Source organism: Vigna unguiculata, chromosome 9, assembly GCF_004118075.2.
Source record: "Vigna unguiculata cultivar IT97K-499-35 chromosome 9, ASM411807v1, whole genome shotgun sequence".
NCBI classification, from domain to species: domain Eukaryota; kingdom Viridiplantae; phylum Streptophyta; class Magnoliopsida; order Fabales; family Fabaceae; genus Vigna; species Vigna unguiculata.
In genome coordinates, this window is record NC_040287.1 from 39,100,662 (window position 1) to 39,127,455 (window position 26,794).

At 31.8% G+C, this 26,794-nt stretch overlaps 3 protein-coding genes and 1 long non-coding RNA gene across 7 annotated transcripts; 2 read left to right on the top strand and 2 right to left on the bottom strand.

Moving 5' to 3' along the window:
* LOC114162843 lies at positions 1–676 on the bottom strand. Its single transcript, XR_003599307.1, has 2 exons — positions 494–676; positions 1–402 (listed from the first exon to the last, which is right to left on the bottom strand). It is a non-coding gene; the product is annotated as an uncharacterized LOC114162843 (long non-coding RNA).
* Positions 677–2,984: 2,308 nt separating this feature from the next.
* Positions 2,985–11,608, top strand: LOC114163786 (uncharacterized protein sll0005). Of its 2 annotated transcripts, XM_028048102.1 has the most exons (14): positions 2,985–3,359; positions 3,495–3,585; positions 3,695–3,941; positions 5,242–5,283; positions 5,830–5,901; positions 6,037–6,172; positions 6,326–6,483; positions 6,672–6,756; positions 7,546–7,709; positions 7,934–8,095; positions 9,178–9,327; positions 9,783–10,043; positions 10,812–11,084; positions 11,290–11,608. In XM_028048102.1, the coding sequence occupies exons 1-14, from the start codon at positions 3,299–3,301 to the stop codon at positions 11,515–11,517; spliced, it is 2,130 nt and encodes a 709-aa protein (XP_027903903.1). In that variant the 5' UTR covers positions 2,985–3,298; the 3' UTR covers positions 11,518–11,608. The 2 variants fall into 2 exon arrangements, with proteins under 2 accessions (XP_027903903.1, XP_027903904.1); XM_028048103.1 differs by lacking the exons at positions 2,985–3,359; positions 3,495–3,585; positions 3,695–3,941 and adding an exon at positions 4,597–5,066.
* Positions 11,609–13,671: 2,063 nt separating this feature from the next.
* LOC114163787 (probable protein phosphatase 2C 59) lies at positions 13,672–17,746 on the top strand. 3 transcript variants are annotated; one of them, XM_028048104.1, is made up of 9 exons: positions 13,672–14,013; positions 14,167–14,405; positions 14,559–14,686; positions 15,350–15,448; positions 15,546–15,704; positions 16,086–16,172; positions 16,257–16,348; positions 16,567–16,641; positions 16,801–17,746. In XM_028048104.1, the coding sequence occupies exons 2-9, from the start codon at positions 14,323–14,325 to the stop codon at positions 17,395–17,397; spliced, it is 1,320 nt and encodes a 439-aa protein (XP_027903905.1). In that variant the 5' UTR covers positions 13,672–14,013; positions 14,167–14,322; the 3' UTR covers positions 17,398–17,746. The 3 variants fall into 3 exon arrangements, with proteins under 3 accessions (XP_027903905.1, XP_027903907.1, XP_027903906.1); XM_028048106.1 differs by having other exon boundaries at positions 13,672–13,856; XM_028048105.1 differs by lacking the exon at positions 13,672–14,013 and having other exon boundaries at positions 14,025–14,405.
* Positions 17,747–23,876: 6,130 nt separating this feature from the next.
* LOC114164483 (zinc finger protein CONSTANS-LIKE 4-like) lies at positions 23,877–25,340 on the bottom strand. The gene is made up of 2 exons (XM_028049177.1): positions 24,614–25,340; positions 23,877–24,497 (listed from the first exon to the last, which is right to left on the bottom strand). Exons 1-2 carry the CDS (start codon positions 25,244–25,246, stop codon positions 24,198–24,200), a joined length of 933 nt encoding a protein of 310 aa, XP_027904978.1. The 5' UTR covers positions 25,247–25,340; the 3' UTR covers positions 23,877–24,197.
* Between the last annotated feature and the right edge of the window lie 1,454 nt (positions 25,341–26,794).

Below are 26,794 nucleotides of genomic sequence, written 5' to 3' on the forward strand. Positions count from 1 at the left end.
TAAAAAAACACTGGATTTTATTTGTTTCCGAGAAATCAGAATGCAGAGGTATGCATCACACAGGAACGGCTGAGAAAATTGATTAAAAGATCCCAATAAATCATCTAAATTAAAAGCATGCTCTACAAGAGATCATAAATTAAAATCCCAACAATATAAACAAGTGTGGAAGCGACACTAAGATGCTGCGTATGAATTTAATCCATTTTGCACTAAGTGAAATGGTAAATGCTGCGATCATTGTCAAAAAAAGACCAGTAAAATGAAGACTAAGGACATTCTACAACGGTTAAGTTTTTCGTAGGAGGTAAATTAGGGTTCACAAACGACGGACCTTGACCTTCAGTGAGCCTTTCTCCTTTGCGTCTGTTTCTGGGTGGCTAATTTATAAATCCAATACACCTAGAGTAAATCGAACGAACAAAGGGTGATTAGAGATAGAAATGGTGGCATTTATTTGAAATTAAGAGTGATGAATGGAGAGAAAAATGACCATAGCGAGGACATGCGCTGCTATCAGAAGAACCAGTAATACAGGTAGTACGTCCTGGATCCATGGTTGCGTGGGTTTGTGATGTTCATACGCCATTCCACTCTGAAATTCCAAAACGCGAGGAAGCAATACAGTGAAGGTTTCGTTTCACTTCAAACGGGATTACACCAAATATTATTTTTCCAACAACACAAACTACATAGATAAACTGATGCATTGTAATAATAATAATTACTATAATTATTTATTATTACTATTACTAAATAAAAAACAAAGATTGGGATTTCAATTATATATATATATATATATATATATTAATTTAAAAAAAAATCGAGACCAAAGTTATGATATACATGTTAGATTGATGGGTGTTTCAAATATAAATTATATTATTCATTCTCATGTTAATGAAATGAAAATTAATAAAAAATGTTTAAAATAACAAATTATTGTAAGATATCAATATAGTTTTTAACCACTAAATCAATTTAGCTTATCACATTTATGAAGTGGGTTGAGTTAATTTTGTCTTAATATGTTAAATTGGCATAGTTAATTAACTCGCGATTTAAATAAGATTGAGCTGGTTTGGAGTTAAACTGATTTATAAGTCATCAATAAAAATATTTTATTAATTATTTTTATTTTTTTCAAAGATTTTTTTATTATAATTATTTACTATTTTTAAGTTTATAAGTTGACAATTTAAAATTTTAAAATACTAAAATAACATTCAATAATGTTTAAGTACTAGAATGATCTTCAAATAATATTTGAATAATTTAAATATTTAATTTATTTGTTAAATTATATAAATTGACACTTTAATTTAACTAATATTTTGATAATAACTAGCATAAATATATATACTATCGCGTTTATGTATATGAATTTTTTAAATATGCATGATATTATATTAGTAGGTGATAATATTGTAATGTTATTAAGTTAATATATAAATTAAAATTATATTTATTAAAAATAAAGTGAAATATATCAAAATAGATGAAAAAATAACCATGGATAAATAAAGAAGAAGAGAATAAACAGAGATAACCAATTTTATAAAAAAACTTGTAAAAGTAATGGTCAATTTTTAAAAATTTAAGAAATTATTATATTTAAAGGATAAAATTGGTATTTTAAAATGTGGACACAAAAAGGATAATTCCTTTTATATATTGTTATAGATATTTATAAAATAGATGAACATTTTCATCGTATTATTATAAATAGAGTTAAATATGTTTTTGTCCTTTAAATTTTAGTAAAAACTGAAATTAGTCTATCTTAGAAATCCTAACCAATTTAATCCCTCTTAGAAACTCTGAACTAATTTAGTTCCTCAACTATGTAAATGCGAGGATTTAGTCATTTTAACCAAATTTTATTAAATTTATTTGACGTTTCAAACACATTTCATTATAGTATTTTAGTTTGTTTACACTGTTTAACACATATTCACTTCATTATTAGCTAAGAATCGCACTTAAAATGTCAAATAAACTTTAAAAAAAATCAGTTTAAAAGATTTTTTAAGATAAGAGACTAAATTAGTTCCGATTTCCAAGATAGACTAATTCTAATTTTTACTACAAATTAAAGGATATTTAACCCTTATAGATATTATTATAAAATACTAAGTCAATTGTATTATTGTAAATATATAAAATAAATTAGAAGAACAAAATATTTTTTAAGTTAATGAATTTTCTGATCCATCAACCTATGATGAGTTGAATTAAGATATAAATTTTTCATTTGAAAAAAATAAATCGAATGAGATGATTTAATTTGTAGCTCAACTCATACTAAATCAACAATATATATCGAGTTGACTAACTTTTACATTCTTACCTTTTTAACTTTATCAATTTCAAAATAAAGAAAAACAACAAAATTATTATTTTATTATATTAACTACAAATTCACAAATTTGTTAACATTCGATTAATAAAAATTAAATTATAATAACTTAATTTGAAAATATAAACACATTTAAATATTCAATAAAAAGAATTTGATATACTATTTCAAATTAGAAAAGAAAAACTGAAATACTAAGTTCCATCGTACATAAAAGAATATATGATATATTCGATAAATCAAATACCAAATTTGATTAAATAACAACAAACCTTATTAATTGATAATATTAGTTGATAAAATAGACAAGTTTACTAATAACTTTAATAATAATTAAGGCTTCCATTTGATTCCAAACTACTGAAAAACTATAATTTTCAATAAAGAAGAAAATGTATACAGCAAAAAAGAATGTTAAAAATTATGTAAAAAAAAGACTTCTCTTAAGAACAAATAGAGTTAAATTTTTTTGTTATTATTAATTGATCAGAAAATATTTAAAGCATGATTTTTAAAAGGGTAATTAAAAAAATAATAAATGTAATAATAATAATAATAATAATTTATAATTAAATAATAATATAAAAAGCTGTATGATGTGAGTGCATACAGAGCAGGAAGTTGTGCACGCAGGGGATCCATTAGGGCCATGAAAACACATACACTGTCCACAGTGCCAAAGGTTGTAGACGTTTAATCCAATCTCAATCAAAGAAGAGGCGGTTCGTTCTGCAAAATTGGTGCCAACTGTCTAGTGCGGTGCTTACCTTACACCACACGTGGCAGTTTTCCTCAGCTTTCAGATTTGCGAGAAAGTCACACCGCTGCTACTCATCGATTCAAACCATGACTAATTGGTCGCACCTATGCATTTTCTCAAACACTTGGTGTTCAGCGTTTTCCCATGCTTTCCACTGAACTTCTTTCCCCTACATACCAATGACGAGGAATGCCTTCGCTGCTCTATACCGACACCGCGTTCCTATTCTTAAATCCGCTCGTACATTTCCTTTGATCACTACTCTCTGCAAACCATCCGATTTCTATTCGCTGTTTTATATTCAATTATTGTTAGAATTTAGTGGCCATTAGGTTATTGTTGCTATTATGGTACTGAGAGTTCTTTTTCTTGCAGATTTATATCACGACAGTTTCACTGAAATTATCTTGCGCAAATGCGTGCCGTTGGATTGCCGTTCCTCGTCATGCTTACTGCACCGAAATTCGTGAGTGTGTTTTTGTTTCCCGTGCTCAACCGATTACCTAAAATCGAGTTTTGTCCATTTCATGTTTTGTGACATTCGAATTTTTTGTTCGTCGTGGATGCTGCTGCAGATATTCAACTGGTTTCACCAGCGTGCATGGCGAAACGCCCTCTGCTGATTATGCGAGGATGCGGAGGGAATCGCTTGAAAGTAAATTTGGGCATGCTCTTGGAACTTATAGTTCTAAGAGTTTCAATGCTATCTACCGGTTTGGCCCCTTTTTGGCTTTGTACAGGGCAGCAATTATTTCATTTCATGTGTTAAGACTAGCGATGTGGCAATTATTCGTTCAAGACATGAAAAAACGTGCTGTTAAGGTAAACATGAACTTTTCTCAATGTTTTTCATATTGTTTTGCAGATACACTAGGGAATGAGCACACATTACGTTTGGGTTGCGGTAAAAGGTTTGGTCCGCTCGGTTTATTATGTATTTGAACCATTATCAATCTCTTAAGAAAAAAATTCAGTAAATTGCCTGATACTGGAGAGTATTACAACCAGTTAACTGGTTGAACAAAAATTCAAGGAAGCTTCTTTATTAGAAATCTCTTAGAAGTTGGGGGAACAAAAAGACAGTAAAATGGAGCCTTAAGAACAAAATAGACATAGAGACAAACAATACTGCTGCCACTTCTTTTGTCATTCAACTCCACTTACTTTACTACGAAGTTCTTCTGGCTACGCTTATCAATTACTTATTGTTAATGTCCCAACCATAAAGGTATTTTATCATTGAGCACTGTGTAATCCTTTATTGTGAGGTAAATGTTCTTTTGGATGATATCGTTCTACACCAAGAGAGAAAAGAGTAAATAAATAGGGAGTGATAGACGTGGAGATGAATTTTGGAATCTTAATTTTTATTAAGTAGAATTCAATTGAAGCTTATGGAAGGAATCATTGGAATGTAAGTTTAGCTGGAGGCAAGTTGATCATATCTTAGAGGTGAAACTCGGAGACTTGCCACAAGTTATACAAGTTAAAAGCTTAGAGGGGAACCTTGGACACAACACCTTACCACAAGTTGTACAAATTAAAATCAAACAGGTTCATCATACTAAATGGTGAAATACGTAATGATGTTGATCGCCAGATTTCAAGTGGGGTAGACAAGAAGAAATGCATTAATATTATATTTGGCAAAAATTTATCAAACTATGATAAGACTTCTGATGAAGTGTGGAGTTGAGTGTTTGTCAAGAAAAAGGATAACAAGAGAATGAACATAGCGTATAAGAAAATGAGAATGCCTTGTTGCACGAGTAGACATACTAGACAAAATATGATCAGGCAGAATGAGAAAGAGGTCTGGATATTTGTGGAGAAAATATGTACAGGCCCCAGTAAAGGGATTATATTAGATGGAGGGTAGCCGTGTATGTTTAAGATTGATGAAAACCAAGAAAAACTGTTGGAGAAACCATGAAGAAGGGTTTAGAGGTAAAATGTGAACAGTATATATATTTAATAATAAGCATTATAAGAAATTCAAAACCACTGATATTTCTTCAACTAACAATTCTTCCAGCAGTGGAGAATGTGAATTCATTATTTTTAATACTTATGGAGAACTGGCTTAAATGAACATTGATAATAAACATTTTTTTTTTGGCAGTTTCGTGAAACTCTAATACGCTTGGGTCCTTTCTATATCAAGGCAAGTTTTTCTAACAGGTTACTTTGTTTGGTTTCTGCTTTCATGAGCTGTTCATTCTTGCGTTACTCTTTCTATACTATACATGACCTATGCTGAGGTTAATTTAAGATATAGTATCATTTTCTCTCTCACTCAAATTTCTGCTCTTACTCTTAAATAAACTTGTATCCTGTTTCTCGTATGAAATAAATTGATCGTTTCAAGGCTTTATGATCCTGGATCAGAATCTCTATTTTTCCCATTATTTGTTTAAATTTGAGATCTTTAATTTTCTTTTTCCAATTTTTCTTTACCACAGAAATGCAATAGTCATGTGTCCAATTCTTATGATTTTACTCTAGATAACTAGTATCTTACGTTATTATATTTTTCTTTTACGTTGTAAAAACATTTGAATATATATAAGCTTTTCTTTTTGTTTTCCTTCTTTCCCGCATTGTCATATGACATATATATATTGAATGGAGCAAGAATTAATATGTAACATGTATTAAATATATCACATGTTCAGTTCTTATGTTTGACAATATCCATTTATGATTCCAGCTTGGGCAGGCATTGGGCACTCGGCCTGACATATTACCAACAATATATTGCCAAGAACTTGCCGAGTTACAGGTACAATGACATCTTCCATTGTACTTCAAGCATGTAATCAAATACTGCAGGTGCATCTATTGACTATGGCTAAGCTCTTGTCTTTTGTAACTTGTATTTTTATAAAGCCTTATAATTTTGTTATTGATACTACAGGATCAAATACCTCCGTTTCCAACTGATGTTGCAATCAAATCTATTGAGAGAGAGTTTGGTGTTCCTATTGATAAAATTTTTAATGACATCACCCCGTCACCTATTGCTGCAGCATCCTTGGGGCAAGTATATAAAGGTTAGTTAACAACAAAAGTTAGCTTAGAATTTATTCTGATTTTGAATATTTCATATTTGCTCATGTTCTGTTCTTAAAATTGATATTTTAGAATTATATTTATATGTTTGAGGAAGATTGAAGTGTTTACTTTTGTCACTTCAAGTGTTGCAGCTCACCTGCATTCCGGAGAGCTGGTTGCTGTAAAGGTACAGAGGCCTGGTATGTCTCTTTCATTGACTCTTGATGCTTTGCTATTCCATATGATTGGGGGCCAATTAAAACGGTTTGCCAAGGCTCGGAGAGATCTTTTTGTGGCAGTAAATGAAATGGTGAGTTCCTTTATAACAGAGCATTCTCATTTGCTTTGTATGACGTATTCTTTAACCTGGCATTTAAGAAATATAATATTTTCCTTCTGTGTATGATAACCACTATAGCAGCTGACTGTTATGGAGTGTTATTTTTAGTTTACATTGCAATTGCTTTATGTGTTAGTCATTGTAGATTAATGCAACAGGTCAGGCACATGTTTGATGAAATTGATTATGTCCTAGAGGGAAAAAATGCTGAGCGCTTTGCTACTCTCTACTGTTGGTCTTCTAGTAAGTTAAACATCTTCACCAAAAATACTATTTTCTTTGATATAGTTTTGGCATGTCCCTAAATCTACAATGTTTTTAAATCTCAAATTCTAATTTTATATAGTGCTAAATACTTTAATGTGTGATGATGTCAAAGGAGAGAAAGTGAGAGAAATATGTTACTATGTATAACGGCTAGGATAATTACACATTATAATCTGTTGTTACTCTACTGTTCCTCAAATGAGAGGGCAGTGTGCAATATATATTAGGTTATGAACATTTCTGCTCTTATGTTGATTAAATAATATTTAGCATGCAGTTTAGATCGTTAGTTGTTCTTAGAATCAGTTTTGGACTCAATTCAATCTCAAAACACAGGCTTATGAGGTGAGAATAGTCTCCCATTTATGTACTCTTTGTAGGCTCTTTTTTAATATGATTAGTGACTTCTAAATTGATTTAGAATAGAATTTGATATCATCATACTCAACTTAACAAAATCAGCTTCTACATCTTAAGCTAACAACAAACATCACCTTCTTTTAAGGATACCCTTTTCTTGAAGATATCCCTCATCATACAAGCTGATTTTCTGGAGTCGAATTAGTGTTGTCTGTCGTATTATTGATAGTGTAAAAAACCTGAGTCCCATATTGACTGAAGTAGAGACAGAGCCTAAAAAGAGTATACAAGTGGGGGGCAACCTTCACTTAACAAGCAAGTGTCGTGGGGTTGAATTAGGTCCATAGCCAAATTATAAGCTTTTATTTTCAAGAGGAGGTAATGAGCAGAGCAGCAAATTTGCAGATGGGATTAAACACAAGAAAACAAATGCTGTCAAAGCTCCAAAAATATATTGGGACTACACATGCTCCACTGTGCTGACTATGGAGTGGATAGATGGAATTAAGCTTACAGATGAAACAGGCTTGACTGAAGCTTCTTTGAACAGAAGGGAGCTCATTGACCAGGTATGAAGTACACAAGTTTTATTAGTCACATGTATGTGATGCATTTCTTATGCCATTGTGTCTGTCTATTTGCATTTCTTTTTGCTTACTATGATTGCAGGTTTTTGTATTAGTATTGAATGCTTGGTTTTAATATCTTTTGGCTTCATATTAATTGCATGATTACTCAAGATGGTAAGTACTGTCAATTGATACCCCCTTGCCTCGTCTTTATGTCTTTGTAGGGATTATACTGCTCTTTGAGGCAAATGCTTGAGGTTGGTTATTTCCATGCCGATCCTCATCCAGGAAACCTTGTTGCGATAAATGATGGATCACTTGCATATTTCGACTTTGGAATGATGGGGGATATTCCTAGGCATTATCGAATTGGACTTATTCAAATGGTGAGAAATGTCCACGTGTTAATCATTGTAATGGATGTAACTTTGACTAGTTATAGTCTCCACTACATTTTTGTGACATTTTTATTCCAAAAATATGTTTGAGAAGTTCAGATTAACCTAAATATGTTAAACTGATAGAAACTAAATTCTGGATAATATTCAGCAAAAGGATTGAGGCACGACTCATTACACCAAAGAGAAGATACTCTGATAAATTAGAAATATGACAGCCAAACAGAGAAAACTAGAAAAGGCTGGTAAAAAAAGATGAACGCTACATGATAGTGCTCACTCTTTCCCTGTCCAAGACTACCTTCACTACCTCAATTCTCACATACCCCCTCATGTTCCTGATCCTCCCGAGAATGATTTTCCTCATCACTACAGTTATTATTCTCCAATTATCACAGCTCCACTTGGAAGCTGTGCAGTCCGTTGGGCATTTCTCTCTCCCCATTGGCTCCTTCACTTCCTTTTATCAAATTTCCAATCCTGTGCCTTTCTATTTTCCTCGTGTCTTGCACCACCCAGATTTTTGCTTCTGTGGGCCCCTTTTTCTGCCGTTCCCTTTATCTCCTTTTATATCTATTAATGACATAATTGGCATTTAAATTATATTATTTTTTTTCTCTTTATAAGATTTATTACACTTATATTCTTGGGTGTACATCGAATAGCATGCTTAATGTGAGCTTGTTAGGTTTTAATTGCTTTTATTTGCAAATCATTTTGTTCATGTCTCTCATAAGATCCGACTTAACTCCAGAGTTTTGCTTTTCTTAATCTAAGGTATTCAAATAGTTATTGCATAGTTTTCAAGAAAAAGTATTGCATATTTCTGGGAACTTCTTTTATGATGCTAATATACATATTATCCTAACGTGTAAGGTATCCTTTTTTGTCTTTATCGGATCCATTCATCTTATATATCTCTCTTGGATGAAGTGTTCCTAGACATGAATTGCCTGTATACTTTTTTCCTTTTGAAGTTTCTCCTCTCCATTGTACTACACTTTTTGAGGATTGGAGATACATAATTTCCTTTGTTGTTGTGTCTAGTACTAAGCCTTTCTCTCTTTCAGATTGTGCACTTTGTTAATCGTGACTCTCTAAGCTTGGCAAATGACTTCCTTTCTTTGGGATTTATTCCTGAAGGGGTTGATGTACTTTCAGTTTCTGATGCCCTGAAAGCGTCATTCGCTGATCAGACTGGTGAATCTCAAGATTTTCAGGTTTGTTTTCATTCTATACTCCTTCAAAGGAACAATTTTTGCTCTGTAATAGCTGTAAGTGCTGCTCATATATATTTTGGTCATCAGACAGAAGTTTGAGCATTTTAAAATATGATGATTAGGGGGAGGGGGTGTGCCTACAGGAAATGCTGGCAGTATATAATTTACGCACCATTTTGGTGCTTATTTTCAGATAGGAATGCCTGAATGGTTTAAGGATAAATCTTTGCTGCAACCTCTCCTTTAGGATTAAGTGTCTCTTATGCCCTTTTCATCCCTTTCCTGGCTTGTTTCATACTTTCTGTTTTGGTTCTGGGTTTCAAAGTTCTAGTTATTTTCAAAGTAAATATTTCATAAATATGTTTCTGTTAATGTCTTCCACAACTAGGTCTAAGGCTTTTTATACCTGTCTGAAGCACAATTACCCGGTATAAACACTTTCTCTTGGATTTCAGGGAATTATGAACCAACTATATAACGTCATGTATGAATTTAATTTCTCCCTCCCGCCAGATTATGCTCTTGTGATAAGAGCATTGGGATCGCTAGAAGGCACAGCCAAAGTTCTGGATCCTGATTTTAAAGTCATTGAGAGTGCATATCCTTTTGTCATTGGGAGACTTATAGCAGACCCAAACCCTGATATGAGAAGAATTTTGAGGGAACTTCTCATTCGTAACAATGGATCCATAAGGTGGAACCGGCTAGAACGCTTGGTATGATCTGTTTTTATTTTCTACTCAGTCATACAATATATTTGTAATGTGAACATGTTCATCCCTGTATTCCTTAAAATAAATCAAAAAGTTATTCACAAGGTTATCCAACCTGTATCATTTGGAACATAACCTGTTATGAGTCCTACATGAGGGAGTCTCAACTAATAAATGAGGCTTATAAGTCTTACGGGATTTTTCCACCTGATTGACTAATCTTTTTGAGATGGACTCACCCTTTAGACTCATTCTCACATTATAACTTCTCCAAATAAACATAACATAATTGCTGCGTAACATTGACATAAATTTGTAGCCTACTTTATTTGTGTACTTACTCGTGAAAGTTGGAACCCTATATGGCACATATACATTATTTGTTTGAGAAATACTGGCAACACTCTAGTTTCAATACCCTTCAAAGGGTGAAATGCTAGTGGATCCCATTAAAAAGGGAATGGAAACTACTCAACAGGGAATGAGACTTAATGTAATTAATGTCATTTGTTTTTATCCAATAATAAAAATATCCTAAAACAGAATTAGGTATGTCACTAGCATTTTTCTAGTAAATTTTGAGTGGAATTATGTTGCTTTTCCATATAAGTAAATATGTTTTATTAGTTCAAACGTCTAACCCTTTTGATTAAATATTTTGGAATTGCAAAAGCAGATCCTTTTCATTTCTTCCCTCAAATTTGAATACTCGTGGATAAAATTATTCTAGAACTTTGGACTGTATGTAATATGGATGTCATTTTTGTTCAGGTAGCAGCCATATCTGAACAAGCTTCTGAGATAACTGGAGACCCTAGTTCTGAAAAGTTTTCAAGTTCTTCTATTTGGAAATTATTTGACATGCACGCTGTTGTTGATTCCACTGAAGATCTTTTATTATTCATATTATCAGACAAGGGTCTTAGAGTGCGCCTTTTCCTTCTTCGGGATATAATAGAAGCAGCTGATGTGTTTCTGCAAAACGAAGTGATTGATTGCGCATTAGATGAGAATCCTCAAGGGCAGAGGACATTACTATTTGAGGTATTTTCTTATGTTAAATATATTCAATCTGTCCTCTCATGGGCTAGCAGACAGCCCACATGGCCCACCTTGTATTGTCAGTCATCTTTATTTTTTCTCGAATTACATACTAAATATGTTGTTCGTTCCTTTTTGCCAATAGATTTTTAGTTGTTCCTTCTGCCAAATAAATGGGCTACATGTATGAGTTATTTCTATGTTGCAGGAGCGTGATATCCTGGGTAGGATTGGAAAAGGGTTTGAATACCTTTGTGAAGTAGTGAAGTTGGCGCCAGCGGAGTGGACAGCAATGCTTATTCGGATGTCCGTTAGACCCGAGGTTCACAAATTTGCTTTAGATATTATTTCAGCTATAGCTTTGCATTCTAGCCACAAATTACAGGTAGCTTCTTGGCTCTATTTGTCGAGACTTCTTCACAAAATGACAATTTGAGGTACCAATATCGTCGTTGACACTCATTAATTAGAAATAGGTGTGTTTTCCTCTCTGCATATTCTTAGCACAATAAACATTCCATTCTTTACATCTATACTCTTCATTCATACACACTTCCCAAATTTTACTTCTTTCATATTTTTCAGCAGTCGTTAAGAAGTTTTTGGATGTAATTTTTAAGTTGACGTTTCTTTCGCTACTCATTTTAACCGAGACTAAATCTCGTAAAATCGTAAGGTAAAGTGTGCACTTCCTTGTACTGTACTACCTGAAAAAATGACGTATTGATAAATTGCTTAGAGTTTTAATACAAAAGTAAGATTAATTTTTTTTCTTTTGAGAAAAAAAGAATTATTTTGTCTCAGGATCATGTCCGGTTGCTGCACAAGATCATATTTCTAAAATTCTGTTAAAGCAGTGAAGAAAGTCATTTATGGAATCTAGGAGATAAATTGTGACCAGCCTCATAATAATTTAATTGTTTTACTGTGAATAACTTTGTAAAGAACAATACAAAATAAAAAAATCTGGATAAAATTATGAAGTAACATGAAGAAAGTACATTACACATTTTATATGATAAACCATTATAGTAATAGTGGAATTCATCGTTGATAAAATGACAATTGAATATTTATGGAAAATATAATTTAATATTAATAAATGTAGTTTCAGAAAGAATGTAATGCAAATTTCTTATTAATACGAACTATAAAGATTTTGAAACAGAAGTAGTATGTTTTAACCGAAATATTCATTAAATTTTAGGATATGTGTTTATTGAAATTTCATGCAAAAATAAAAGGAAATATAATTACTTGAATAATTTGTTAAGGTTAACTAGATTGATTACTTGAACAATTCGTGCGGTTATGGTTTGGTGGAGCTACGATATACTTAAAAAAGTTTCCCTTTTACCGTGGGTTAAAATAGATTAGTGAGGTCAGTTTTCTGCAGCTTAAGACGGGGTGCTTCTTTCTGCATCTTCCTGTTCGTTTTTACTGATTTTAAGATGAAAAAAGAAAAATGAATGAAAAAAGAGAACATCCATTACGCATGTTTTTTACTGATTTTAAGAAAATTTATTCCTAAATTAATATAAATAATATATTAATATATGAATATAATTTTAAAATATTTATATATATATATATATAAATAATATAATTTAAAATATATATATATATATATATATATATATATATATATATATATATATATATATATATATATATATATATATATATATATATATATATATATATATATATATATATACACGTACCTGAGCATAGGCTAGAGAGAAGGGAGGTACGCAGGAAAAAAATAAGGTGCAGCAAGTAGGAGCCCTTAAAATGATGTAACATTTATAGAAAGAATAAAAAATGTTGTGGAAGAAATAATTTTTTTATATACATGCAGCAGGAATGGAAAGCCTTTTTGTTTTCAACAAATGAAAGCCCAATTAGACTACGTCACATAAGAGGGTGTTTCTTGCCGAAATTTTTGATCCAGAATAGAGGTAGGGTGGGACAGTTTAATATTTTCCGGAAAGTAAAATCCGGTGGATGAAATTTGATGGGTGCAGGAAAAAACAGCCCCACATAAGAATGGAATGACGGGTGGTAATGGATCTGTAGGCCCATTTGTCTATTCGCTATCTCTATTTGACTGCGGAGTTAAGGATATAAATCGAACTATGGAAAAGTAAGTTACAAAATTGTAGAAACTAGAAAATACATACTATGAATGAAAACGGTAAAAAACAGCCATATATAGAGGTGATGGCTCCTTAAGAATGGGTGAATTTACAAGAAATACAACATTTAACTAATTCGCACAACATTTAAGAAACATGGGTCAAATTCACTATTTAATCCAAAATTTGATGATAATAAATTTATTTTTATATTATTATATTTTTATATTATTATATTTTTATATTATTTTATTTTGTTCTAGGAAACATAAGAAAAAATGAAAGATTTATATAAAAACAAAGAATGCTTCAATGTTTCTTGTAAAACGTTTAAAAGTAAAAATTAAATTAAAAATAAACTTAACCTAAACAAGGATCAACGAGACATGGATTAACATGTGAGACACGTGTGAAGCTTTGCACGACAAAAAAAAAACATTGTTATATTTGGCATTGACTTGGTCCATCTCTAAGCTTAATCTATCGTTCAGTCAGGCACATGGCAACTTTAGTAAGCACTAATTTTAGCAGAGACTATGAATCATTAGAATGGATGACAAAGAAAATTTCATGAATCACCAAACAACCTTTGAACTTTGAAGGAATCGTCATCGTCAAAAATAAAAAGAAAATAATAGTAAACACTCTTCTATCTCCTTTTCTTCTTCTTCTAATAACCTTTTCATTCTCTCATTAATTCTCATCGACCATTTTTTCAAAGTAATTTGTCTAACTATTTTTCAACAAGATTATGATACCAAGGGTGCACATTTCTTTTCTCTTCTCTTTCTCAGGTACCCTTTCTCTCCTCTTTCTCTCTTGTAATACAATTCTTCCTATAATCCAGTAGTTTCCACCTCGGATTCACCATCTTTATGCCTTTAGCTGTATCAAAAGCAATATCTATCAACATTTAAACCATTTTTCTTGCGGTGTTCTATGTGCAGGTTAAAACTTGGAACTTGGTGACTGCAAAATGACCCAACTAATGTTATGATCACTTGGAATCATTGGCAAGAAAGAGGACACATATTGGTGTTGTTTGTTCATATATTGGTGAAAGAAATAATATCTGGGTAGTAAGAGTACATTGCAGTAGTAATATGAGCTTTCTCAATTCAATTTTATCTGCTCCAACCCAGGTTCAAAATTCCCAGGATGCAATTGTGAGCGGTGGGGGTCTAAGGTTAAATTCTTTCTCGCATTTTCTTTCAATTTAATCAACACCATTATTTGGTTTGATGGTCGTACTGTTATTTTAGATATTCATAATTTTGTTATGTCTATTTTTATGATGTTTTTTTTTTTCTGTTGTTGTTGTTACGATATGTTTTTGTAGTCATAATGGAAAATTCAGCTATGGGTATGCTAGCTCTCCCGGCAAGAGATCTTCAATGGAAGATTTCTACGACACAAGAATTGATGGTGTTAATGGTGAAATCGTTGGCCTTTTCGGAGTTTTTGATGGTATATTTATATCTCCATCTCATCTTCATCACCTAGTTTTACACTAACAGAAAAGTATGTTAATACATTGCAGATAGAACTTATGCTATGGGTTACTCCTATTAATATTCTCTTTTTTAATCAACATGCTTCTTTTATATATTTTCCATTTCTTAAAATATTGACAAACTAAGCTTTTACATTTAACTCCATATTTTAATATGAAGATGTTTGTGTACTTCTGCATTTGTATTATTCAACAGAGTACTAGTTTTGTACTTTGGCCCCTCATATTAATCTCTCTAATTTTTTAGCTCCTATTTTCTCAAATATGAACAAATACATAAGCAGAAATTGTTAGGTTTGTTTACAGTTGGAGTTTCATTTTACATTTTAAATGTCAATGTAAATGTGTGGACTATTTGATTAATCTATATGGTTGTAATGTTGTTTTCAACACACCATGATTTTCAACCTCTTTAACCCAAAATTCTCTTTATAGTAGTCTCATTTGACTTTAGAACCTTTATCTATTCCTCTTCATGAACAGTGATAAGCTAATAGTGTGTCTTTTGTTGGAGGATACATGTTTTTCCCTTTAAATTTTGTTCTCATTCCGTTGGTTAAATCTGTGCTTGATAAGTAGAAGTAGCTCCAACTTTTTATAATTATAATTCTTTCCAGGTCATGGTGGTGCTCGTGCTGCTGAGTACGTCAAGAAAAACTTGTTCAGTAATTTGATCAGTCACCCAAAATTCATTTCTGACACCAAATCAGCAATATGTATGTTATCTATCTATCTATCACTACTAGATGTTTGATATTCTCCAATTTGCCAAATCCATAGATTGACCTTTTTCCAAGCAATTTTTTCCCACAGCTGATGCATATAATCATACCGATTCTGAGTTTCTGAAGTCAGAAAATAACCAAAATAAAGATGCTGGTTCAACTGCTTCCACTGCGATTTTAGTTGGTGATCGCTTGCTTGTTGCAAATGTTGGGGATTCCAGAGCTGTCATATGCAGGGGTGGTAATGGTAAGGGAGTGATAGCTTTGGAGATACAACTTTGTATTGTTATTTAATTTGATTATTGACGTAGTATTACTGTTACATGATTTACAATTCACTTAACTGTGACTTCTATGATTCTACACATACTTATACAATCATAGTTTATAATATGATATTTTTTTTGTTAACTTTTCATACCATTATGGAGAATTTCGTCCATACATCTGAGTCTTTGGTGGTGACTGTCTTGACATCATTTATAATATGTAATGTTACTATGTTAGTATAAAAATGGCATGGGTTTATGCATAACATGTTCTTGTGCATCTACAATGACAGAGTCGTTTTAACTTCATATGTTAAATATTTATAAATATTATTCTTCGAATCGTGGTTTTTTTCTAGCTATTGCTGTTTCTCGAGATCACAAACCAGACCAAACTGATGAGAGGCAGAGGATTGAAGAGGCAGGAGGATTTGTTATGTGGGCTGGTAATGTAAACATGTAATCTCAGTTTTCTGTTAAATTTAAAAAATATATATTGTTTATCATTTTTGGTGATATCACATAAACAGGAACTTGGAGAGTTGGAGGTGTTCTTGCTGTTTCTCGAGCGTTTGGTGATAGACTCTTAAAGCAATATGTTGTTGCTGATCCAGAAATTCAGGTTGCTGACAATTCATTCTTAAACAAATATATAGTTTTCGATTCATCTCAACCTGTGCTTCTGTAGGACACATGAAGAAGTTTATGAGCAGTATAACAAAATTTAGAAGAGATGTTCCTTCTCCTGATATATCTTTATTCTTATTGTTGTAACCTTAAGTCTTATTTGTCTAGTCTCTTTCTTTGGTATATTTAAGCTACATGTTTGTCAATTTGTAGGAAGAAAAAGTTGATAAGTCCCTTGAGTTTCTTATCCTAGCTAGTGATGGACTATGGGATGTTGTCTCAAATGAGGTTTGCACTGATTTCTATTTCTTCTCATTGAGAACTAAAATCCATCTTCATCGATAAAACCAAATCCAAAACTCATGATAAATGCTCAGGTCACAAAACATGAAGTCAAATACTAAGACATCTCATTTTCCTACTCAGCTAAGATTTAAGTGTTTTCAGGAAGCAGTTACTATGATTAAACCAATTGAGGATGCTGAAGAATCAGCAAAGAGGTTGATGCAAGAAGCATATGGGAGAGGTAGTGCTGACAATATCACATGCGTTGTGGTTCGTTTCTTGACTCACCATGGCACTTCTACTCATAGTAGTTCTGGAGGTAACAATGGCACTGCTCATGGTACTTCTGGAGGTAACCATGGCCCTTCTCATGGTAATTCTGGAGGTAGCCATGGCCCTTCTCATGGTACTTCTGGAGGTAACCATGGCCCTTCTCATGGTACTTCTGGGGGTAACCATGGCACTTCTCATGGTAGTTCTGGAGGTAACCTTGGCCCTTCTCATGGTAGTTCTGGAGTTAGCCATGGCACTTCTCATGGTAGTTCTGGAGGAAACCTTGGACCTTCTCATGGTAGTTCTGGAGTTAGCCATGGCACTTCTCATGGTAATTCTGGAGGTATCCATGGCCCTTCTCATGGTAGTTCTGGAGGTAACCATGTCACTTCTTCTCATGGTAGTTCTGGAGGTAACCATGGCCCTTCTTCTCATGGTAGTTCTGGAGGTGGTAATAAGAACCTTCCGAATGCTGGTTATAAGTAATGGATCCAAAAATGAGAAGACTTGGTCAAAATTGGCTTATAGCTGGTTGTGGTTAGTAATATATAGCAGCTATGGTGTTTCAACAAAAATTAGAAATAAATTTCAAGTCATTATGGTCCTGTTGCATAACCAAATCATTATCTCACTTCCATGATTTAGCCTATATATATTTTGTATCTAGGAAATGTGTGTAAAGAGTGTGGTCAGAGTTGTGATGCACCTTCTGCATGTAAACACGATTCTTTTAGTCTGTCTAAATTTCGTTCATGGTTAGTTATTTATGTTATATGCAGCAGTCCTTTACTACATTCGTTGTAGCTTGTATAATATATACATAAGAAAACATTGATTTCCCTCTGCTTGCAGTTATGTTTGTTGTTATGATTTACAATTTGAATCGTATTATGATTCTTGTTAATGATGTCTCCTTGTAAAATATAGTGTTTGTTAATACTACCACAAGTGCTCAAGATCATAATGATGAATGAGGGTAGAATCCTGAAATTGTTTAACTAATATATTTTTAAAGTTCTTCTGGCAAAACGTATTGTAGATTCAATGTGGTGCATTGACTATTCTGTCTTTCCCCTATTACACTATAATAATAACCATTGTAAGTTTTTTTTTTTTTGGCAATTAAAGAGTAAGTTAATTAGACATTTATGAATAAGAATAAGACTCATTAATCATTAATAAAAATAGGGAGAGAGAGAAAACATAAAGCTACTAAAACATTGGTACAAGGATGTTCAAACTTAAACTACAATGTTCATTACTAATTTACAATTTTACATCACAAACCCCTCTTTTATTACTTGCTTTTTTGTGTATTTATTCATAAATCATGAATTAACTAATGTAGGTTCTCCATTGTTTTTCTTTAAACATGGTAATCACAAAAAGCTTAGAACCTGTCCAAGGATCAAATCCATTCTAAGCTCACTAGATTTTCACCAACAATTTTTTGTCCAACAAAGGTTTCGTTTATCCATAGAATAAGACAATCATTACTATCTGAATTTCTCTAAAAACTATTTTCATCTATAGACTAAAATATTCGCTCAATGAGTCTGTATAATTTTTAGATACAAATATGATATATTAGGTCACCAAGGAGGCTATCTGGACACACATGTTAAAATACTTACCTTTCTATTTAAAAACAACTCAAATGAAACCACTTCATGAAATTGATAGATCAAACCCATAATTTACCGGTTTACAAACAAATATGTACATAACTTACTTCAAAAGCAATACTTGAAATTCAACATTTCTAACATCCACAATATACCAATCTAATGATCAAAGCCATTATATTCTCATTCACACAATATAACCTCAACACATAATTCCACAATTTAAGTACTATTATAATTTAACAGCTTTCCTTACCTTAGATTCCTGTCATTGCAAGTGCTCCACACCGTGCAACTCTCACAAGTAGTTCTAAATACAAAGAAAACTCTTGAACACACAATCGTGACCACAAAAGAATATAGATTCACTTTAAGTTACCTAGAGTCACATGCAAGCAAATAGAGGTTACATGCAACTAGACCAAAGATTGACTTGAAAAAAGGCAAAAGAAGAACTTTCTTTGATTAAACTTTTGATGGGATGGTTGTGCTGTCCTTTACGTCAAGAGTCTTAAAGTGAGTTTAGATGAATGAACTCAAAAATTTATAAAGAGTACAGATAAAGAATATAGAATAAACGATTTAGAGAGTTGACCGATTTTATAAAAGGAAACTAGATTAATAGAAAATTTTATTTATAGTTTGACTTTTAAAAATAAAACAATTGAGTATCATATATAAAATCATTACTACTCTTAAACTATTTTCTATATTTCCACATGAATAATAGTTGCATGTGAAACTGGATATGTATAACTTTAGCATTCAAGTGTAAAAATAATGTAAATAAATAAGCACAATAGATGAACTAACAACAAAAAAATAAATGAGAAATATGAATAAATATAATTAAATTTCACAACATAGTTGATTAATCACATCTAGCCTAATAATTTAATCACTTTTAATATTGATTAGACTAACTTTGTTGAAAATTTCACATTGACATAAGACCAATATATATATATTATCATATAATGATAAAAATTAAATAGAAAACAAAAAAAAATATTAACAAATATTTTAAAAAGAATTAAAACAATGAATATCATGCATAATAAATTCAGCAATAAAAACACTTATTTATTCTAAAAGCACTTCTCAATTGGTTAAAGGCAAAAATATATATAAAAAATTATTTAATTTTTAAAATAAATACTTATAAATTCCAAGAAAAAGTTCCAAAGGCACATGCATCACTTACACAGTCATCATCAAATAAGGTAAAGTACAAAATTATAATAGATGTATCATAGTAATATGCTTAAATTCAAATAAAGTGAGTGGAGATCAATTATGGACTCAGAAAACATTTATTCAACAAAGCAGCTTTTGCTCTTATGTACGAGAGAGAACCAAATAGTTATCTTCATTGTCCACATCTTCATAATTAATACACACAAGAAAACTAATGAAACAAAAGCAAAATGCACAAACTAGAAATAAAGAAAAATATATATAAATAACAATCTTTGGGTTCAAAGAAACATAATGGAAAAGAAAAGTGTGATGGATAAAGTTGATAGAATAGTAATTGCTAATACAGAGAAATAAAGGGTGAATGGAAAAATGAAAAACAAGTCAAATCTTTATATAGAGTTTTTTTTTTATTAATTTAGTACACTTAACTGTGATATGAATTTTAATTGGCATGTCAACTTGCATAAATACTATAAAATGTATCTTATATTCATTCTTGCTTAACAAGTGATGTACTAGCCAAGTTAGAGAATATTATATTAAGTTATGATTTTTCAAATTTCTGCGTAGTCTGAAAAACATTATAATATTTAAGTCAATTGAATGACCTAGGAAGCAATCATAAATTATGAACATTATCATTATTTATATCTCTGACTTTTCTATTAATACTATATACAAGCCAAGTATTACAAACCAACTTCAATTATTCTTTTGTGAAAATAAAAAAAGTTGAAAACACGCACATTTTAAAAAGCATAACAATTGTATAAAATATTTCTTTTAGCGTTTTGAATACTTAACTACTTATTAAACTATCTATCACGCATAAACCGTACTTTCTAAGTATTTTTAATTTTTGTTTTGCATTAACATTCAATAAATATCTCAGATGAAGAAAAACCCTCAAACCTGTATATTTTACTAGCTAGTTCTTAAAGCACAAGTGTAGCAGACGACAAAAAATAAATCAAAGGTAACTTTGAGTGTAATTAGCTAAAATAATGGTTAAAATCGATTAAAGTTTTGTCTCAATTTCTGTTGCAATGACATTTGTACTACCACAAATATTTATATATTAATTATGAATTAAAGTCACTTAACCTTATCGGTAGCAATTTATTATATGCTAATATTTTTTTTTCTATTTTATCTCTAATATAATATGAATTTGTAACATATTAAAAAAATACAATGTAATAATAGTTAAATGTAAAACTTCATAATGAAAAAAAAAACAAAAACATCATATGCTACATATAATAAAGAATTAAATATGTTTTTTTGTCTTTTATTTTAAAAAATTGTATATTATCTTAAAATTAAATTATATAATTTATTTCTTATATCTTATAAAAAATATGCAAAACTTCCTTTTATACTTGTTTCCTTTCTTACAAGGATTTAAAAATTAGATATAACATATATTCATACTCATTCAATTAATAGTGAATCCCGGGAGGTCTGCAGGACAGGCTATTAGCTCAGTGATAGAGTGCGTCCCTAATAATTGTCTCGTTGTTCCTGAATTGTGAGGACGCTTAGCCACATGGATAGTTTAATGTGCTCATGGCGCCTAACCCTGAGATGTGGATCATCCAAGGCTTATTAGCATGGTGTATTTCTCCTGTCTGAACTGGAATTTGAAACCAAATTTATCTGCAGGAGGATAGATGGGACGATTCAGGTGAGATCCAATGTAAATCCAACTTTCTCTTCACTTGTGGAATTCCGACGATTTGGAGGGGCTACTATGATTTCTCTCTTCTCAAGAATTCATACATCATGAAATTATATATCAAAATTTAAACGACTTCGTATAATATATGTCATTCATAAGTCAAAATGACATGAGAATGTGCTTCAACACTATGTTTGACATTTTATATATTTATATTTAGTAATTTATCATACTTTTATTTGAAAAATATATCAATAAATTAAAGAAGAACAATATTTATAAACTATTATAAGTTCAGTTTTTCAGTAATTTATGTATTGGAGCATGATATATTTTTTTTCACGAAGTGATACATATACTTTAAAATAACTATCAAAGTTAATGCACAGTTAAAATTTTAAAGTATATTACTTAAAAAAATCGTGTTGCTAACACATTTTACAATGTATAGCCACTTTCCTAAACTAGAATCTACCAACCAAACCAAATGTTGACCAGAAGAAACATAGACGTCACAGATTATTTTTGGCATTGGCATTATATATATTTGAGAGAATATTCATATAATTAAGTGTGGAACTCAGTAAGAGGATTAATTTAGAGAGATTAGAAACAAGAAATATGTTTGATTTATGATTAAGGAAAACCATTAAATGTTTCAATCAAAATGCCTAATGGCATTAGCATTCTAGATTTTAACATGTTAATTTGATGTCATAGGTTATTCCGTTTGACTATAGTAAAGAGACTAAAAACCATTCAGTCCGAATTAGATTTTACTCTTTATAATATACAATTTTTAATTAGTTTTTAGTATCAACAAATTACCATTTTTTTTTCATTTTAATATTGTGTGTCTGTTTCAGTTTCTACAAGATTATTATAAATTTTATATATAAGTTTCTTTTCTATTGAAAGATAGTTTATTTCACCATGACAGATAAAACACTACACATTAAGCAAAGAATTCTAGAATTAGGAGATTTCATAATTCTTTGGAAATAAGAAAAAATCCAATGAAGAAAGGATTTTAGTTTGAAAATGAAAAAGAGACATAATTGGGGAGTTAAATACAGCCAATATTTAATTTCAAGTTTGTAGTTCCGTGCGTAGTTAAACTTCAAATACAGATAACTTTTATGTGGTTGTTATTGTTAGGCAAACAAATGCTACTACTACACACAATTAAGAAATTTAATTAATGTAGTAAAATATTCAGTATTTTGTATTTTAAGCTATTGATATTTATTTTCTAATTTTTTAATTTGATTAATACATTTTTATACTTCAGAAAGTAATTTAGGGGGAAGCGTAAACTATGTGAGATATAATTTAGACAAAAGAAAACATATTAAAACCATAAGACATACAAATTTTATTAGATTCCTTTAAAATAGACCGTAAGAAATACTAGTAACTTTCAAAAACACTTTAGAAAATTCTTTGGTATATATTCCTGAAACAGGTTGAATGTAAAGTAAAAATTTATTGTTTTTTGGTTAAACTTTAGTTTAATGGTTAATTAAAGAAAAAAAAAAAGCCCATGCTAAACTAAGTAGTCATTTTTAATGGACAGAAAAGAAGAATAATCAATGTTCGTATAGATAGATTCATATTTAAAAATGTAGTTAGTGTTATCGTTAAAAGTGATTCTAGAAGCATCAAGGTTGTGCCAATTCAAACTAGTATTAATGTTCTTTAAACAAAAATGTTGGACAAATTTCTTCCTAATAATCCTTAGAAAATAAAATAAAGTAATTTAATGCATAAATTATTATTATTTAAATCATATCAGAAGTTTTTTATAAACTAACTTGTACATAATTAAATTTATTTGATTATTTATTAACAATTTTGATTGTAGAAGAATTTAACGGCATTCAAAGTCAAAATGAACACATTATTTTAAAATATTAGATTGATCAAAACTTGACCTACTTACCTATTTGGGGATAATGATTAAACCGATTTTGAATTTATGAATGGCCTTAGAAAGGTAAACCCATCCCGTGTTCAAACCTAGGGACCAGATTAAAAAGAATCCCAATATCTCGGAACGTGTGCTAAACATCTTACTTTAGTATTTATTATGTAAAAATAGTTAAAAGAATTCTTTACGTCATCACAGCATAAAGCACTACTCACGAATTAAAATAAAATAATCACCCACATGAAACACCTAGAGACTTCCAAGTGTTTTCTTTTTATTCATCAAAAGAAAGATATCACTAGCGTATTAAAATAGTATAAACTGATATGATGATAAAATATTACTCAAAAAAATCTTATCATGACGATTCAATCAAATATTAAAATCCAAAAATCTATTTATTCATTGATTCCAAACGTAGTTGGTGGGTACTATTAATGTAGTAAAGTTATTTTCTTAAACTAGATTGGTGCCAGTTGTTCTTTCTCTTTGAGGAGAAGGAATAAAATAAACTTAAAAGATACGATTAAATATAATTTGTGATTAAAGAAACCTCTTAATCACATGTTCATCACCAATGGTTTTCCAGAATTTGATTTGAGAAACTCTGCACAGCAGCTACAGCCGAAAAGGAAGTGCAATTGCCATCATCGTTTCTTTTTTCACCTTCTCACATAAGCAAAAGGTCCCAAAAAACAACCAACAAACTACAAAATCGATCCACAGTTTGCAACTTTACATTGCTTAATTCAAACAAAAAAGATCGTAGTATATACACAGCAAAACAAACATAAGAAGACAAAAAGTAAGTAGCAGTAGCATCATACATAATATATATTATAAAGCGAAATCAGCACGACGGAACGACGCCGTATCCAGACAGAGGGTCGGCATCAGAACGTTTAGCGAACCTGCCTTTGATCCTTGGTCTCGTTTCTGCATACGCTTTTCTCGAAGCGTAACGAATTGTCTTCTCGAACTTTCGGTTCTTCCTTTTCTCCCGGTACCTCAACACTCTCGCCTCTCTATCCGCCGCCGAAAACTGAGCCGTTACTGTCACCGCGGCCACCTTGCTGTAGCTGCAGTTCGATATCTCCGACATCGTGTTTCCGTCCGGCACAACTCCAACCTCCATCGACGACGACGATACCTGAAGAAATCAACAACCACAAGAACAAACAAACAAAATTAATCTCCAAGTTATCATATTCCACAAATCGAATTCGAAACAACTAAACATCACCGCGAGATAGTGCTTAGACTTACACTTTGGCTCATCTGAGATTGTGACTGCGAGAGAGTGGTGGAATTGTATTTGTAACCGTACGCGAACGGCTCGTAGTTGCTCTGCACCGGAACCACACCGTCGGCGGTAGCGGAGCCTTTCGGATCCGCTTTCGGATCCGCGACGGCATAGTCCAGATCTATGTAGGGAACGGGTTCGGATTCGGAGAACAAGTACTGAGAGGAATTTAGATCTGTTTTAGGAGTAGGTAACAACCAGGACGCGGCCTCGGCCTCCTCGGTGCTGACATCAGCGTCGGCGTCGGAGAAGAAGCGGTGGTCGTCGAGAAAGTTGATCGGCGAGGAGGCCTTGACGGAGTGTACGGACTCGTAGAAGGGCGCGACAGGGAGGCGCTCGTGGCGGCTTGCGAGGGGGTTGGCGGAGTGGATGTCGCGGTCGCAGGCGAGGCAGAGCGCGGCGGCGTCGGCCTTGCAGGTGACGTGCGCGGGCGCCTGCTCGCATACCTCGCAGAGCGCTACGCGTGGGTGGCGCGAGGCGAGCTTGTTGGCGGCGTGGACCTTGGAATCGCAGGCGCCGCATAGGAAGGCGGCGTCGGGGCGGCAGTACAAGGTGGCGGTGGCGGACTTGCATGAGTCGCAGAGCTTGGAAGCCATGACTGGTGGCTCCCTCTACGTCTCTCTCTCTGTGATCTGTGTTTTGTGTTTGTTTTGTTTGGGAATGGGGTGTGGTGTGGAAGTGAGGAAGCGTGATTATGTGAAAGTAGTCGAGTGAGTGTGTCCAAGTCTATCTGGTGGGCCCAGGGAGATCTGAAGAGGAACCAATGGAATAGTGCCACGTGTAGAAGCTTAGCCGAATACAGACCCTACAAAAAATTTAGGGGTGGGGAAGCACTGAATTGCAACTTCAATAGCGTCTGTAGGAGAAAGAGGGTTTTGGGTTCGGACCCTGTGGTGCCATATTCCAACTCTTCCTTTTCAACCTCCACCCCACTTTCTGTCCTCCAAAGCTTTTTGGCATCTTTATAAAATTATTATTGTTACCATTATTCTCTCGTACCTTTTATTCTATCAACACTCTCTCACATTATTATTTTTTTTTTTCGACCTAACGAAAATGAAATTCTATTATTTATTATTTATTCATTTATTTATTTTGACATTAATACGGGGTGGGAGTAGTGTCCCGCGTCTATTATTACGACTCTACCAAAATTAAAGTGTTTTTGTATTATGCGTCGTTTATGCCTTGATGTTGTTGTCATCTTTTAGGGCATGTTTAGAAAACATCTACCTTTTCCTGCCTATAAAATCAACATTAATCCTGCACATGTTTTGTGCTAAAATGTCTGTTAATTTTAAGCTAAATTCATTTTATATCAAAATTATGATTTTATAGTGAGAGAAGAAAAGAGTAATATAAATATTATAGATTAGGTAATGAGCATTTAATGTTTGAGACATATTTTTAATCGTGCTTCAATGTTCTTGTGTTCTCTCTCTCTACACATGGTTGAGAAAACCTTAAGGTTACGCTGTACTTATTTGATTTAATGTTTCGAATCACACACGTATTGACTTTATAGATTAAAAGAAATGAAAATTGTTATTTTAAGTAATTATTATATATAATATATTTTAAATAATTTTATTTTCTGTTATATAGACTTTTTTTTTTACTTGAGATTCATGTTCAACTGGAAGAAGCATCATATACTTACCCTTTTATCAAATAAGTTATTACTTTAGTGTTAAAAATAATTAGATATACTAATTAAATTCTTTTCAATAATTTAGTCAAATTTTATTAAATTATCTTTGCATATTACCATTGACAGTCAATTTTTATAATAGTCCATTAACAAAGATATAAAATTTGAATTCGTTCTTTCAAACTTTGATACATTTTATTTTTAAAATTTTAAAAATAAATAAATATAGTCATTTTAACCAAATAATGTTAAACAAATTTTATGTATTAAACAACTTTTATATTTGAGTTAAAATGTAACAAATGGTGTAAAAAACTTAAATTCCAACTTAAAACATTGTGTGACGCGTCAAAAATTTGAACATAATTTAGTTGTGATAACTATTTTTACTTTTTTATGTTTGAGAACCATATGTATAAAAGTTAGAGACAAAAACAAATTCAAATTTAACATAACTTTAAAAACTTAAAATATATTTAACTCTCTATAATAT